Genomic DNA, 17,677 nt, shown 5'->3' with positions numbered 1-17,677 from the left:
TGCTTAAAGGAATTAGTTTTGGATAAACAATGAGACTTTGGAGAAAACAAGCATCTGTCTCTTTTTTTTCTTTTTTTAAGTAAATGGTTATTCTGTAATAACATTATGCAAAAAATAAGACGGTTCTACTATTTTAAAGACCATACTGGAAGGGTAAAAACTGAAGGAAAAAAATATCTCCCAATACCAAATATTATGATGAATATTATAATCTCTAATTTGCAACCACACTTTAAAAACCTGGCAACCACAGTTTACAAATCTGCCAAATTAAATATAATTTTTCCACTTTGATCTCATTTAAAAGATATTATGTTTATGTTAATTGTAAAATGTTATTTGAGGAAGTTCATAAAATACTATTCCGTTTTCAAATTTTTGTTTTATAGTTTATTTTGTAACATTTCAGATGAGTCTACACAGTAACTATGATTAAACAGTGCAAATTCACTGAAATATTTTGATGCTGAGTTTACATGCCAAACATTTAGAAATATATTAAGATATGACTCACTGCTACATGATTTCCCATATAATATGAGTCAAACCATGTTTCCTAAATAAAATATAGACAGATGAATTTGGTACAACACAGTCATCTTATAAAGTCTGTTTTACTCATGGCCCCAATATCAACATTAAAAGAGTTCCAGTATATCTGAAGAATGAACCAGATTTTTCAGTTTTTAATCCTAATATTTGGCTTCATACATGGCCACATACATCCTCCCCTGGAAATAGGATAAAGAATATTAAAACATTTCTATTATTTCTTGTTGAGAGAACAAGTCTTCTTGCTCACTATTAGCATATGGACATTATAAAATAAATAACCTGACGTATTGACGTGTAGCTCCTGGAGGATGAGTAAACAAAACTGATGTTAACCGACTGACTTCACTCTTCTAAGAGTAACGCTGTAGTGATGAGAGAGTACTCCACATACACAAACATCACAGTAAAAGGTGCCTATGATTTTCAACTTCGTTGTTCAAATAAAGAGTTCATTAAGTAATCACAAGACAGCAGGCTTGGTTGCTTCCACATATCGACTTCTAGAGAATACATATGATGTTTAATCTGGTCTGGCTGTACACTGAATGTTTATCACGGTAGTAGCAAGATTAAAATAGAAAATATAGTCACTATTTGGGGTTTGAAACAAATTATGAAACCACATGCTTTGTCATTCAACAGGAAAGCTTAAATCAAAAGGCAACTGGATCTTAAGTGCAGCCGACTGTTCCTCCAAAGGCCAAGTGCCATGCTTATTGAGGGTAGGTTTTATAGCTCCTTCTGACACTTTACATGAAGTGCCTTATCAGCACATCTGTAGCCTTGACCGCAGCCTAAATGTTTGTATATTCCTTTTTATTAGGGCAGCTTCATTTTGTTTACACATTGTTTTCATTTCTCCAAGGAACCATTTCAAAATGATCTTCCAGATGCTATATAACTAAGAACTTTAAACTACTGACCTCAGAGGTCAGCCTGTTTACTGGCATCTGACTGTGTAGAACAGGAAGTTTGCGTTGCATCTTGTGTTCTTAATGAAATCCGACAACAAAGGACTGAACGTATCAGTCTCAGAACAGGAGGCCTAAGGATGGCAAAGACCCAAGGGTCAATTATTGAATTAATTGATAAAAATCTAAGAGCTTGGAGGTCCCACTTTTCCTTTCGTGAAGAGGTTTCATTCATATATGCAAAAATCTGTAAAGAAGCAAAGGGGAAAAATGTTAGTTTCACATTGTAGCAGCAGACAGGCTTAGTCCTATATTATGTCTTGAGATTTAAATGCAAAACCATGTTTTGTCTGTGGGAATGGTGGGGAATGAAAGTGGGGAGCAGGAATCTTACCTTTCTTCCTTATGTAAACTGTAACACAATGAACGTATTTTTTTCCCCCTTGAACTCAATGAAAAGCATGTTTTCTGTGGAATGCAATTAACATTAACACCATGCACAATGTCCTGGTGTCATTGGGAATGGAGAGAAATAAATAAACTTTTCTTGTCACCTGGAATAGAATATTTTAATAATATAAATAACAATAATGTTAGTAGCTCCAATGTATCAATAACCTAATATATGTGTCATAAATTGTTCTGGGTACTAAGCCCGCTTTATCTCAACTCCTTATAGAAACTCTGAAAATTATAGATTGTCTCTTTTTAACAGATAGGGAAGTGAACTTCAGGAAAATTAATAACATGTTAGATTTACTTCCAAATACTAAATCTAATGATCACAATTCAGTGAGACAGGGTCTGCAATGGAGCACCCTCAGTGGGAGTCTGAGTTCTGGCCATTGGACTAGATTTGAATCCTAGCTCTGTATATAGTTTTGGGACCAATGGCAAGCTACTAATAATGAACCTTTGTGCCTCAGTTTTCACATCTTTAAAATGGGTGACAATAATAGCATACCCACTTCATAGAGTTGCTGAAAGGAGGATAGGAAGGGATATGTGTAAGCTACTTAGATCAGTGTTCATATTGTAAGTGTTCCACAGTATTCATTGTTATTAGCTCCATCTTATAAATGCAGACACTGGGGTATAGAAAATTAGATAATTTGCCCAAGTACCCAGGGCTGGTTGGTGGCCAAATTAGGATGTGAATTCTAACTCTCCTGATGGCAGTGCAGTGCTCACTGTGTGCTACATGTAGGCCTGTATTAGAGCAAAGGCCTCAGAACAATGCCCTGAACACTGGAAAGCTGACACAACTTTATATGTGAACCAAACTGTTCTACCAGCTCTCAAACATTTTCTTAGATATTTAGGGAGCAACAGATATCTGCTCGGTTGGAAGGAATGGAATAGTGCATCGTGATAAAGATCACGCTTCCACGGAGCACACAGAAAAGAGGAAAACAAGGATGGATCACACCTAGCCATTTAAAACCAGTGCTTTATAAGACTCCAGGGTCTTTCTTACCAGTGGCTTTAGAGAGCTATCCCCTCTTTTCTTCACTCTCCTTCTGCAGAAGAAGGAGCAGCTTGTTTCCTTTCTCCTAGTACTTACTCTGCAGGCATCTGACAACTGGATATACAAAGCAAATTGCAGAGAGGGCAAAGGGTAGTCAACTTCGGTTTGCTTATATTAGGACAAGAGCAGGAAGGTTTGGCAGCCATAGGTGTTTATGCCCGAGGATCTTGGCATAGGGAATGGAGAAAAGATTTGGCAGATGAGTAAGGAAAAAGAAGAATTGATGGTGGGTTTCCCATATTATAGAGAGAAGAGGAAAACTAGATGGGGAGATGCGATGGAGCAATAGTTTTGTCAGTTAAACTATTTTGGATGAAAACTATACAGGCTGGTGTATTAAAGGAGTGATCTGGAAGTAAGAAATTCAGGATAATGATGCACATAGATGTACAGATTAAAACTAATTATTACACATGCACACACGTGTGCACATGATGTGTAACTGAGCACTTCTGTAGAAAGGGCCTGCAGCTAAGTTGGTGGTCTACTTTAGCAAGAGAACATGTTAACACTGAATTGGCGAGCCAAGAAGTGCAGAAAAGGCATAGCCTCTAGTGCTGCAGCTTCACACATTAAGATGAGTCAGGTTTTTAGGGGAGAATGACCAACACCAGAGTTCCTGAATGTTTTTAGAGCGTGATAGAATAATGAGAAGTGAAAAATGGTTTTAGAGGATGAAGCAATTCTGTACTGTTTCCTTTCCTTTTCATCTACTATGCTGGGTAATTTTGAGAATTGCTTAAAATTTGCACTTCGGGGAGTGACCAGTACTTTGTAGAAGACAGCTCTTTTTTTTTTTTCCCCCAAGACGGAGTCTGTCTGTCACCCAGGATGGAGTACAGTGGTGTGATCTCGGCTCACTGCAACATCTGCTTCCGGGGTTCAAGCGATTCTCCTGCCTCAGCCTCCCGAGTAGCTGGGATTACAGGTGCCTGCCACCATGCCCTGCTAATTTTTGTATTTTTAGTAGAGATGGGGTTTCACCATGTTGGACAGGCTGGATTCAAACTCCTGACTTCAAGTGATCTGCCCATCTTGGCCTCCCATAGTGCTGGGATTACAGGCATGAGCCACCACACCTGGCCAGTTCCTTCTTTTATACTTGGAGAAGAGACATACTTCAGTGAACCTCGAAATTCTTGATGTAAGTTTTGTCTTCTACCTCCCCATTTTTTTCTTTTGGTTCTTATCTTTTGCCTAGATTACTATATTTTTGATCTTATGGATGCTGGGATTTAAAAAGATTGTGGTAAAATAAATATAACATAAAATTTACCATTTTGCCATTTTCAGCTATACATTAAATACATTTACATTGTGGTGCAATCATATTGTTTGTATTTTCACTTTTCTGCATATTATGTTTTGACATCTTAAATTCTTCTTGGCTGGGGAGAGACTGCTCCTCCTGGGGCTAATTCTTAGAGACAGCGAAGAGTTAGGCTGGGAGCATGTTTTTGATACACAGACTAACCTATTCAGGGCCAGAACTCTTCTGTCTAGCCCATACACCCAGAGAAAATATTTATTCCTCTGCTTCAGTCATTCCAGTGCCAGGTACCAGATAATTAGGGACCACCTCTATAGCTTAGAGCCTGGTGAAATTATTCAAATTAACCAATCCTAAACTGTTTACCCTGCTCTGCCTTTCTTGTGGAAACTACAATAAAGGCCTGGCCCAGGTCCTCCCCTCCCTCCTGCCCCTCTGCCTCCTGACTGAAGCCGATGCCTTTTCTTGTGGCCCTGGATAGTATGCCATATCTATGTTTTCCTGAATGTCTCCTGTGTCTCCTCTTGTGGATGGATGCACTTGATTGCTATAACATAAAAGAAGACAGAACAGCAACCATCACCGCCATCTAAAGAATTTTTTTCATCATCCCAAATTGAAACTCTGTACCCATTAAACAATAACTGCCCATTCTTCTCTCCCTCCAGGCAGTCCTGAGTTTTTGTTGTTGTTGTTGTTTTAGAGATGGGGTTTCACCATGTTGGCCAGGCTGGTCTCGAACTGCTGACCTCAGGTGATCCTCCTGCCTTGGCCTCCCAAAGGGCTGGGATTACAGGCATGAGCCACAGCACCCGGCCAGTCCTGAGTTTTTAATTAAAAGATGTCACAAAGGATATAAGACAATTAATAATATGTCAGTGATATTCTGGAATTCAGTTTCAAGGTTGGTAGAAGTTAACCATCTTTTTGCATGCACTGCCAATATATTTGCTGTGAGAAAAATACCAAGTGCTAATCCCAGTGAGTCAAGTGAATTTTAATTCTATAGGGCAGGCTCTCTCTACAGGGCTTTGTTAAGAATGTAGAGCCTTGTTTTTACATTTACAAAGTGGCATAGATGAGAATTAGTGCTATTTTAGCATTGTCATGCATAGGAGCAGCCTCCCATAGAAAACTTCATTTTAGCACTGACCAGTGCCACTTTGGAGCTATTTTTCTATCTTTAATGCAACTACTAAGTGGGTTCAGATTTTTAGAGCAAATGAGGACTTTATTTGGCTGATCGTTGAAATCACCTGAGGAGATTTAAAAATGGGTTGTGCGCGGTGGCTCTCACCTGTAATCCCATCACTTTGGGAGGCCAAGATGGGCGAGTCACCTGAGGTCAGAAGTTCAAGACTAGCTTGGCCAACATGGTGAAACTCTATCTCTACTAAAAAATACAAAAATTAGCCAGGTGTGGTGGTAGGCGCCTGTAATCCCAGCTACTTGGGAGGCTGAGGGGAAGGGCTGCTTGAACCTAGGGGCCTGAGGTTGCAGTGAGCTGAGATCACACCACTGCACTTCAGCATGGGTGAGAGAGCGAGACTCTGCCTTAAAATGAATAAATAAATATATATATAGATACATAAAAATATTCTGAGGCATTGCTTCCTTCCCCAGAGTCTCCAACATAATTTGTCTAGGCTGAGACATGGGTATCAGGGTTTGAAAAGCCCTCCAGACAATTTTAATGTGCAGCCAGGGTGGGTGTGAGCCATCCCTCTAGAACCTTATCTAAAATCTGAAATAGTCTAAAATCATTCATTTATTACACTTAAAAACAAAAGGCCCACTTAGACCTGGTCAATCAAACAAATGACTTTGAGCTTTCAGAATTCATTTCCTGATCATTAATATACAATCCAATTTTCCCTTGGAAATGGAATATGCTAGAGATAGCAGCTAACATTTATTAAACACCTACTGTGTGTTAGGCATGGTGCCAAGCAATTTATAAGCCATATTTTGTTTAATATTTACACAAACCTGCAAAGTATTATTATTCCCATGTTAGAGAGAAAGAAATGAAGGTTTAGTTACTTTGAAGATCAGTTACTTTCACTGTCTGGGTAAATAGAGAAAATGTGGAGTCAAACTGAAGCCATGGGACACCAAACTTCGCTTTTAGCCAGTACACACTCTGCTGCCATCCATTAAAAACCTGTAATGTAAAGCTTCGCATGAAATTCACAAATGTCTGACCACATTATGGGTTTGGAGGAGATTTCTCTTCAAAGCTGTCGCAAAGGTTTATGGATATCACAGTTCCTGTTTAGGGACTGAAAAATCATGGCTATTTCTTTTTGAGATGGAATCTCCTTCTGTCGCCATGCTGGCGTGCAGTGGTGTGATCTCAGCTCACTGCAATGTCTGCCTCCTGGGTTCAAGTGATTCTCCTGCCTCAGCCTCCCAAGTAGCTGGGACTACAGGCATGCACCACCACCATGCCTGGCTAATTTTTGTATTTTTAGTAGAGATGGGGTTTCACCATCTAGCCAGGATCTAGCCTTGACCTTGTGATCAGCCTCCTCAGCCTCCAAAGTGCTGGGATTACATGCATGAGACACCCCACGCCCAGCCCATGGCTATTTATTTATTTATTTTTTGAGACAGAGTGTCACTCTGTTGCCAGGCTAGAGTCCAGTGGCGAGATCTTAGCTCACTGCAACCTTCGACTCATTGGTTCAAGTGATTCTCCTGCCTCAGCCTCCCAAGCAGCTGGGATCACAGGCATGCACCACCACTCCCAGCTAATTTTTATTTTTTAGTAGAGACAGGGTTTCACCATGTTGGCCAGGATGATCTCAATCTCCTGACCTCGTGATCCGCCAGCCTCAGCCTCCCAAAGTGCTGGGATTACAGGGGTGAGCCACCATGCCCGGCCACGGCTATTTCTAAGTAGTTACTTGGCTTTCTCTGGGACTTCTTTTTCCTCCATACTTTTCCACAGCTAAATTGCAAGCATAGATTGTTATATGTTTATCTCCCTTGCCTTGTGCTTCTCAGAACTGGAAATAAAAAAGGAGCTAATGCTAAGGTTTAGACCTCTGGGCCTATTTATTCCAAGTTGATGGCTCTTAACTTTTTGACAAAAAGATGGACACTATGGACCATCTACCCAGGACTCATACAAACATGTAAACATAAACTCATATAAGCATTTTGCAAATGATTTCAGACAGAAAATCCATGCACTGTCCATGCAGCACAGGTTATGGACCCAGCTCTAGAGGAACTTTCAGCCTGTTCTAAATGTACTTATGTGATCCCTGGCCCTTCCCATCACGTTTATGTCCCAACTGCAGGGTTCTTAGGTTTATTTTTCTGTTAGGGGGAATTTTAGGCAGCAAAGTATTCTCAGAAAAATGGAGCTTGGTATACCTCAATAGTATAAACCTGAGCTCAAGGTAAGGACAGGGAGTAGAGGGTCAGAAACTTCAAAACAGGAGAAGCCAACTGAGCAGACCAAGTTGCAGATTAACTGGGTCTTAAGCCTCAAGCTGGAAACAGACCTGTTGATTGCCTTCCTGAAACACTGTCTCACCACTTCTATTCTTTTTGTAAACTTAATACCGTGAAAAGAAGAAATATACCATCCCCAGAAGCTGCTTGTTTTTAAGGTGAGGACCTGGCCTACACCATCTGAGATAGTAGTGAGGACCCACTTGACCAAAGGTGTAGACATAATGCACAAATTCTCTTTTGGGAAAGAACTATGGTTCTTTCTGTTTAAAATTTTAAAACCAGTGTAATTGTGTCTTTATTCAGAGCAGCATTCATAATATCAAATGGCAAAGGAGAAAACAGGTCAAGTGAAAACACTCATATAGAGGATAATGTGTATTGCGCTCACCTAATTTTTGTATTTTTAGTAGAGATGGGGTTTCATCAACTTGGCCAGGCTGGTCTCGAACTCCTGATCCACTCGTCTTGACCTCCCAAAGTGCTGGGATTACAGGCATGAGCACAGTGGCGGCTGCCTGTAATTCCAGCTACTTGAGAGGCTGAGGCGGGAGAATTGCTTGAGCCTGGGAGGCAGAAGTTGCAGTGAGCCAAGATCATGCCACTGCACTCTAGCCTGGGCAACAGAGCAAGACTCCGTCTCAAAAAAATAATAATAATAATAATATAAATTAAAACTGTCTCAACGAATCCCCAAATACATCATTATTGATGCTTAAATTATAAAGGACCTTCCAGTTGTTTGTGGACATCAACTTAAAATATCATCAGGCAAAGTTCATTGTGGTTATACGTAGAGATTTCTGGAGTTCTTTTTCATTCCTATTATATAGGAATATATATAAATAATATATAATTATTATATTTTGCATGTATGTAATCTACCAATGTCATATCAGCTTTTCAACACCCATTCATGTTATATTTTACATAACAAGTACCAGAAATGAACAGGAAACTTTAGTACTGTTTACTTGAGTTTGTTTTGTATTGCAAAGATTAGATTTCCACTAATCAGATTTACCTAGAAGTCATAACCCTGAAGAATTTCTAAAGATGGAGAACTTTTTAGAATGAGTCAATGGTTTACTCTTGAAATTTTAGAACTGAATAAAAATGCATAAGCACTTTATCCTCATGGCATGTGGAAAGCAGTTTCAAATGGCCAGAAGCTGTCTACAATTAGAAGAGTGGTGAGAAAGGGGCTTGATAGAGGTTGGATATGAAGACACAAACCCCTGAGGCAAGATAGGGGTCTCTTATATTTCCTGTGTTCTGTTCCATTTTGGGAAGAAAGTAAGTTTCCATTAATCTCCGTAAAATGATGACAATAGTTGATTAGCATAAGGAGGAATTTATTAATTTATACAATAGCTCTTTATTGAATAAACAGTTTAGAGTATCTTGTTGGTTCCATGCAGAATTTCATATTGGACAGCCAAAATAATGTCATTTCCCAAACACCACATGGTTTTTGATCACTTAAGAGATGTTTTATGTGTTCCAATGAAAGATTTTATGTGAGGGATAATCTGATTATTTCTTAATTTAGACCAGAATTTACATTAGCCAGTCTCCTAGAATCTGGGTCTCAGCCTTTTATTTCATAGGTCTGTGGAGAAAAGAAAGGGAACCACATCGTTGGCCCTGGCTTAGCTCCCTTGAGCTGACATGAAGAAAAAAGGTCTTTGCCATTTTATTTTTAAAGCTAACTAGTTGGAATTTAGAGGAAAAGTGGTCCAAATATTTATAACATTCTCACAGTTCTCTTATGAAATCCTAGATTAATCTTCTTATCTGTTACCCCTGAAATGAGTACTTTTTCTTGGATAGTGGTGGGGTTAGGTTCAGTGGCTCAGTCTTAAACTGCCTAGCTTTGAATCCCAGTTCCACCACCCACTAGCTGTGGGACACAGGGTGAGTCATATGCCTCATCTGTTCCGTAGAAATCATCTTACTATTTCCTGTGGTGTTGTGAAGATAATGGATTAATGTAAAAATTAGCATTCAAAAATCTTAGTTATTTTGGAGTTGATAATAATGATATATGAGGTTGAACTTGACTTCACTTGAGGGCACTGGGCCTTTAAAAAAATTGTTTTTTACAGTTTTACCTCCAAAATTTTGGAAGCCCTAGACTGGCATCTTTGAAGGAAGCAGTAATTCCAACCTGCCCAAATGCTGGGACAATGCCTGACATTAGTAGTTTCTGAATTTACCCATTCCCCTCCTTTCTCCACGATTGGAGTATTGTGGAATAGACTATGTCCCACTGTGTACAGCTGTCCTTGTTGCAAGTGGTTTGGTCAACTTTTGAGGGACATAGAAAGCAGCTTGTTATCCTGAGGAAGGATTGGGAAGACTTACGGTAGATTGCTACTATTTTCTGGGACACAAGGAAGAGACTTTCTTGGAATAGCTTATTAATAATTATTTTACATAAGTAACATTTTAAATTGATAATTTCAACATATTGGGTTAAATAAAATATATAATTAAATTAATTTTCTCTGTTTCTTTTTGCCTTTTGTTATGTGACTACTAGAAAATTTAAAATTCCATTTGTGGCTTGCATTGTGGTTTCTATCTGATCATGTGCACTCCGTTAGAGAAACAGAAATGTTTCCGAAGGCAACCATAAACCTTTGCTTCTAGACCTCCCCATTAGGACTTGTGGAAATGATCCTGCCTCAGGTGAGAGATTGGTGTAGGCCACTTCTGATCACAGTTTTAGTGTGGGCCAAGTAGAGTAAAAGGACTTGGAGAAAAACGCAACCTCCCTTGGAGAAACATGCCAAGGATTCTGAACAGCAAAATGTATGAACCAAACAGTAGCTATGAGTTTGAGTTTTCTGATAAGCCCTTCAAGAAATAACTTATCTTGAGATAGTACAGCACTTTGTAAAGCTTAAAGTGCTATGTAAATGAAAGATGCTAGCAATCATTCTCAATAATCTATTGACAAAATAAAACGCATCAGTGGTCAATATAAATTTTCTTATTAAGAGGTGACAATGCTTCACATTTCCATTTTGTGTCTAGTTCATCTGGATATGGTGTCATGGTAGTTCCAAGAAAGGAAGTCAGGGAGGCTGGCTTTCTCACTATGTTCACACTGAGATTTTCTCTGGCTTTTTGGGAATCTCTGCTGTAATATATGCCGAAGCAAAAGTAGAAAATATTTGCTGATAGTGTTAATGCTAAGGGGTGGCTTGGGGGAGCTAAAGACCCTTCACAGTCTTCATCTGGCCCCCCTAAGCCACAAACAGGAAATTTAAATAAAAACAGAGCTTCAAAGCAAAGCTCCTAGTCCCTCCAAACTTTTAGCCAGACTTCTATCTCTAAGTCCCTTCTATTTGGCAACTCTGAAGCAGCCCTTAGCCTAATATTAACTGAAGGAGGGCAAAAAATTTATATATCTATATCTGTATCTCTACACATACATATTTGAATTTACAGAAACATATGGCAGTGATGGAGTTCTCATGATAAAAGGTCAATTTACCTGAAAACAGGGAAACCTGTTGGAAACCACCGCCTTTTTTTAAAAAGAATAGTTTATGCAGTGGGTCAGCCATGGTCAAAGAGGAGACCTTTTTACTCTTGCTCATGTAGGAAAGAGACTAAAAATCATTTTTGTAAGTCCATTATCACCCCAAGCCCATTCCCAGGGTATTTAAGTAGCTGGGCGGGGGGAAGATATTTTTATAAATGTACTCACAAATGACAGATAAAACTCTAAGAACCGATATCCTAATTCCCACCACTGTAAGACAGTCTTTCAGAAATAGTTTGTTACCCAAGCTGAATGTAAAGCTGTTTAGTGGAACCTGAAATGCTTTCTTTCATAGGTATGTGTTCTGCATCCTAGTCCTGACCTCCAGAAGCTGATTTAGCTCCTAACATAATCAAAAGCTTCTACCTGTAAAATAAGTCAAAAGAATATAAGCCATGTGGGTTTCTACATCACAGCGTTTCTGTTGCACAAACTCCCGTGCTCAGAGTGGTATGGGAGATGAAGCCTCCCACAGTCAGACTTCGTTTTATAAGAGGGCGTCTTTGAATATTCCATCTCATTCCCTCAAAGTTTAACTTAGCAATTCAGAACAGTTTCTGCCCTGACAGGATGGGGTGGAAGGGTGAGGGCAGTGGGGAGCAGGGAGAAGAGAACATAGCTAAGAAAGGGAGTTAACTGTGCTGGGGTGGAGAGAATCATATTCAGGTTTTTGGGACCCTGTGTGCTTTCCCATCCCGGAGGATGAGCACATGAAGATATAAGAAGCAGTAATGGAGGCAGGAGATAGGATAAAGTTATTTCTCCTCCAGCTTTTACAGGTCAGACCTGTTAATAGTAGGCACCATCTCTTTTCTTTTATCCAAGATTGTGGCAGGTGAGTCACTTGTTAACTGCTTTAATGCTGCAGCATCAGCCTTGCTCTTCTGAAGATTAGGAAGTGGACTTGTCACAACTCCCAATTCCTAGCCCCAGTAAGAGGCCAGCACATTCTCAGACATATTTCAGGCTCAGCTAAAAGGTTACACTTTAAGAGACTCAAACTCACAGTATAATATCATTTAGCAGTTAGTTAGCACCAACTAACTGCTAAAGTTGCCCCAAATCAAGGCAGCATGATGCCAGGACTTGGTCTCCTGTCCTTCAGGTCCCCAGATAGCCCCACTCTCCCCTTCCTGAGATGGACCAGCCATTCCTGCATGTGTCTTTGTATTCATCAAGTGCATGACTGTAAGCAGAAGAGCACCTGCATGTATTTCTGACAGTGACATTAAGAGGGTGTTTTGCAAGCGATGACAAATGCTTAGCAAGGCGTTCCTCCAAACATTTCCTCTAGTTATCATTATAGTTTTAAAATTTTCATGGCCACAAAGCATTACATTCAAATATATAAATTGGGAAACCTATAAACTAGATGTTTGTTCAACTTTTAAGGCAAATCTCTAAACTTCTGCAACAGGGACCCTTCTCATCTGGGACCATTTTCAATGGCAGCTGGAATGCTTGGGTTGGGTACTACATTTTGCCCTGCCAGGAACAGAAGGCAAGCGAGCTAGCATCAGTGGGTAAGAGGTACAGGGCAGCAAACCGCAGCTCCATGTAGTTAGATTAGAACAGTGACAGCCATTCTAAGGTGGAAGGGGCTGCCTGTTTCTCAATTACTAAGCCAAGATAGGCAACAGCGAGAAAGGGACACTGCACGGGGCTAGGATGAGGAGTCTGGCTGGCTTAGCCAAGGCCCAGGACTCCGTTTCGGATGGTCTGTATTACTGTATAAGAAACTCTAGCCTAGCAAGGCCCATAGGCCAGGATTGAGGGAGGAAGGAAGTGAGCTAAAGAGGAGAAGCGAGTGGGGAAGGCTACAGATCTTTACAAATTAGGACATACTTTTACCAGTTACAAAAAGTTTATAGGGCAATGGAAAGGGTGGGGGCATCAGGGGAAAGCAGGAGAAGGCTGAGCAGCTGGGCTGTGGAAACGTAGGGAGTGACTTACCGTGAAAGGAAAGGAGCAGACGGCGAAGGTGATAGTCATGATAGCCAGGAGAATGAGGTGGTCCGTCTCCTCTGTCATGGACACCCTTTCCCCTCTCCTACGGGCCCCGGGGCCGCACCGGCCACTGCCCAAGAAAGGTCCACAGCGGCTTCTCCGGCTTCGGCGGTGCATGCGGATGAGGTTGAGGATGACACTGAAGTTGCAGGCGAGCACCGCGACGATGAGGAGCAACAGCAGGGTGGCGTACAGCTGCAGGTAAGAGGTCTGGTCGTGCCGGATGAAGCACCAGGTCCCGGGGCAGTACTGGACGTACTGCCCGTAGTCCAGCAGCGGCAGCGAGCAGAAGAGCAGGGAGACTGCGTAGATGACGGGCAGCACGGCCAGGCCCCCTGAGCGCGAGACACGGCGCTGGTAGAAGTAGGGGTGCCCGATCGAGAGGTAGCGCTCCAGGGCCATGGCGAAGAGCATGAGCATCGTGGCCAGGCTGAAGAAGGTCATGGCAAAAGCGAAGTAGGTGCACGCACGGCTCTCGGGTGCCAGTGCTACCAGGGTCTGGTTCCGTGCGTACGAAGCCAATACCACCGGGCTTATGAGGCAAGTCCCGAGCAGGTCGGTGAACACCAGCTCGGTCACCAGCACGTGGAATAAGGAGAGGGAGCATCTGCGGCCAGCGCTGCACCCCGTGTCCCCCCGCCAGCGGCGCGCCAGCAGCGCCAGCGCGATGAGGTTCCCCAGCACCCCGGCCGAGAACATCGCGGAGCTGATAGCTGGGCTTTCGCCCGGGGGAAGCCACTGTCGCGTCCCGCAGTCCTCGGGCCAGGAGTCATTGGAGGCATTGCCCATGGTGGGGTGCCTGGAAAAGAGATGCGCCCTCCTCTCCCGGCCTTTACCTGGGAGGAGGAGGGTCTGAGAGCGGGAGCGTTCGGAGACTCAGAGGAAAAAGGGGAGGGACGGAAATACAGAGTCCCTTTCCCGCACCCAGCGCGCCAACGGCCAACGGCGGCTAGTCCTGGGTCTCCCGCCGCGCGCAGTGTGATGGCTCGGCTGCTGCATCCGAGCGCGCTCGAGGCTCCCGCGCCTACCCGCCTACCGGCGCCGGCTGGGGCCGGGAGCCAGAGGCTGGAGAGCCGTCGTCTCCGCCCCCGCATCATGGCGGGGGGGCGGGCCCACGAGTGCGGGCCAGGCCTTGCAAGTACGAGTGTCCGCGAGCTGCGGGGGAGGCAGAACGTGTCACTCTCGCGGGGGCGTTCTGAGTCCCTAGGGCTCGCCGGAGAAGGAGTCTGCTCACCCACTGGGCGCCGTACTGCGCAGAGGAGCGTGGAGTGCTCGTGTTCCGGCGCTGCCCGCGGCCGGCAGGAGAGGCCTTTCTCGCTTCCTTGGGGTCCGGTACTCCAAGCGCAAGGCAGTGTGACCTCGGCTGGGAAGTGTTAAGCCCCATCAGAGTGCTGGGAGGGAGTGCAGGAGCACTTGAGGGGTAGGCGCAGAATGCACAGAAGATTGGGGCAACGAACAAAGCAAAGCGACTCACCAAACAATGAAGTTAGGAGAACCCAATCCCGTGAAATGAGTGGAACAAGGGAATAACAGTCCAAAGACAGCTTGAAGTAAGACCAGTATGTTTTGGTTTCTTTTACCATTCCCTGGAAGATACACTAAGTGGGTGAGACAAAAATTGGGAGGAAGTGTAAAGCAAGTTTGTCCATCCAAGGAACCAACCCCTGCAATGCGCACCACCGAGCGGCCTGTTGCACTGCTGGTTTGATTCGGTTACTAGCATTTCGCCTTTTCCTATGTCAACAGCATAACGGATAACCACTTAAGCAACAATTAAAAAAAGAGTGTTTCTTGTAATTGTGCAGAATTTGTTTGTGGATACAACATGAAAACCGTTGCACATCACTGTTCTGTCCTGAAGCTCAGTCTTGTAAGAAAATGTTGATATTTTGTTTAGCTGCTTATCTTTACATGTTCTGTTAACTACATAGTGTCCACCCGGAAAGACTTGTTCCTGGTAAGTGGCCAGTTTCAGACTGGAGCTGACAATAATTTCCTACCACATATTGTGATAATTGCAGAGTAGTGAAAATGGGCTGATGTTTAGCACAAAACAAAACAAAATCCAGTTTGGCAGACAACATGGGTAACTGTGTTCTATAAGAAGTCACATTCACTTGGGGAAGGGAGGCTGACAGGGAAGTGAAGGCTCTGCATAGGAAACTGGCAAGAAAGACAGTCATCACGTGGGAGGAGGGAAAGATTGCCTGCTGAAGAGCCTGTCTTGCTGCAGCTTGCTTACTCTCCATGAACATTTTTTACCTTTGATGATTCTGGCCTGGGGATTGGAATGTGGAGGAGTGGCGGTGGCTGGTGGTGGGGGGCGGGGGGGGGGGAAGGGGCGGTGTCCCACTAGAACAAGCATAATTTACTGGATCCCTTGAAAAGTTTACAGGCCCATTTTCACATATCAGCAGCCACTACCTCAATCTCTAAACTTCTCATGGCATGGATTCCTAGGAAAGAGGATCTTAACTCCTACAGTTTTTTTTTCAAGCTGTAAACTCTGCAGGTCAGTAACAACTTATCACCAATCTTTGCCATCCATCTCTGACTATTCCCCTACTCCAACTCTCCCCCATCTCACCCCAAGCAATGGGGAAACATTAAACTTAAATCAAAAGTGTTTCTTAATAGGAAAGCACTATGAGTCTGGTTTATAGCAAATTCTGCACTGCAGTTTTACTATTTAATAAGGGATTTTAGATTCACTGAATTTTCACAGTGCTTATTTTCCAAATGTTTTTATACCTTTAAAATTTTCATAAGTCCCCTCACAACAAAAACCTACTATTGAAACTTTCCTCTATGTTTCTCTCTAGCTTTTCTTCAGATGGGTACCTGGTGACAGGCCTGCCACTGGTTTTTATGAATACCAGAGCAAGAGTGCAATTGAAGATCCCCTTATCTTCCTAAACCCTGTCTCAGTCTTGCATCCACAAGGAGACTTGCACAGAAATGTGAGGGCAGTATAGTTCTTGATAACCAAGCTCTATCCCAAAAGCCACCTCTTGGTCCTGGAAATATGCACCTCATACATGCAGTTGACCCTTGAATGGATGGACTTAGGGAAGATGCCTGATCAAGCCCTAGAAGTGAGCTATGGGATCAGCATTTGAGTGGGAAATTTCATGATCTCAAGTAATTGGAAGGTGGTCTACAATGGAGGGGGAATGGGGTCTGGGTGAGTAGTGCCCTGAGGGTGTCTCACCTGTGGTGAGGTATGTGACAAGAGGAAGACTAGAGAGGATCCTATAAATCTTGGGGGGGGCTAATATCCTATTAATTACTGTGTTGCTCAGCATTACATGTTCGAATTACTCCTTTTAATTGCTTCCAGAATTTGGACAGAATACATACATACATGTGTGTGCATGCGCGTGTGTGTGTGCGTGTGTGTGTGTGTGTTTGGTTTAACAGTTCTGCTATATTCCATGTTGCTAGATTGCTGAATAGGAGGGTTGATAAGTTTGCTGTCGCTACTTAGCAACTGGACCATCACATTTGTTCCTTTGAGTACAGGTCTTATCTTGCTTGTCAGTTACCCCCAATTAATTCTGTGGTTTAAAACCTACTTCTTCCCATTTCTAATTTTAGTGTCAGCATCTTGATATAGTTTCAGTTCACATAGAGCCTAGAGTTTCTTAACATAAAACAGATTAACACCCTCAATTCTAGAACTGAGCCATGGAGCTTTGCTGATTGTTTAATTCCTGTTTGTGGGGCCATTGCATATGGAGAACACTATGGTGGTTAATTTTATGTGTTGACTTGACTAGGCCGTGGGATGCCCAGGTAGCTGGTTAAACATTATGGCAGAGTATGTCTGAGAAAGTGTTCCTGGAGGAGATTAGTATTTGAGTTGGTGGACTGAGTGAAGTACATGCCCTCCTCAGTGTTGGTGGGCTTCATCCAATCCATTAGGGATTGAATAGAACTAAAAAAGTGGGGGAAGGTTGAATTCACTCTCTGCCTCACTGCATGAGTTTGGACATTGTTCTTCTCATGGTTTTCAGGCCTCTAGACCAGGACTGGAATCTACACCCTTGGCTCTTCGGCTCTCAGACCTTCAAACTCTTATCACCAGCTTTACTGGGTCTCCAGCTTGTACATGACAGATTATGGGACTTCTCAGCCTCTGTAATTGAAAGAGTCGATACTTTATAGTAAATATCTTTATATATATTCATGCTTCTCATTCTGTGTTTCTGGCAAACCCTAATACTTCTTAAAGTCTGAAGTTTATAGTGTTCATTTATGTATCCATGAACTCAAAGGACTGCGGAAGGTGGGTTACTTCCTGTAGGTCATTTTTCAAGAGAAAGCAAAGATAAACATAAAGGAAAAGGGAGTTGCTTGATCAGAAAACTAACATTAATTCTTGT

The 17,677-nt window shown here is 42.5% G+C and overlaps 1 protein-coding gene across 1 annotated transcript; it reads right to left on the bottom strand.

Moving 5' to 3' along the window:
- Nucleotides 1-375: 375 nt before the first annotated feature.
- Nucleotides 376-14,339, bottom strand: PTGER2 (prostaglandin E receptor 2). The gene is made up of 2 exons (XM_035260525.3): nt 13,239-14,339; nt 376-1,713 (listed from the first exon to the last, which is right to left on the bottom strand). Exons 1-2 carry the CDS (start codon nt 14,079-14,081, stop codon nt 1,480-1,482), a joined length of 1,077 nt encoding a protein of 358 aa, XP_035116416.1. The 5' UTR covers nt 14,082-14,339; the 3' UTR covers nt 376-1,479.
- Between the last annotated feature and the right edge of the window lie 3,338 nt (nt 14,340-17,677).

This window comes from Callithrix jacchus, chromosome 8 (genome assembly GCF_049354715.1).
Source record: "Callithrix jacchus isolate 240 chromosome 8, calJac240_pri, whole genome shotgun sequence".
NCBI classification, from domain to species: domain Eukaryota; kingdom Metazoa; phylum Chordata; class Mammalia; order Primates; family Cebidae; genus Callithrix; species Callithrix jacchus.
The sequence above is the reverse complement of the archived record's forward strand: the minus strand, read 5'-3'. Positions and strand labels throughout refer to the sequence as shown.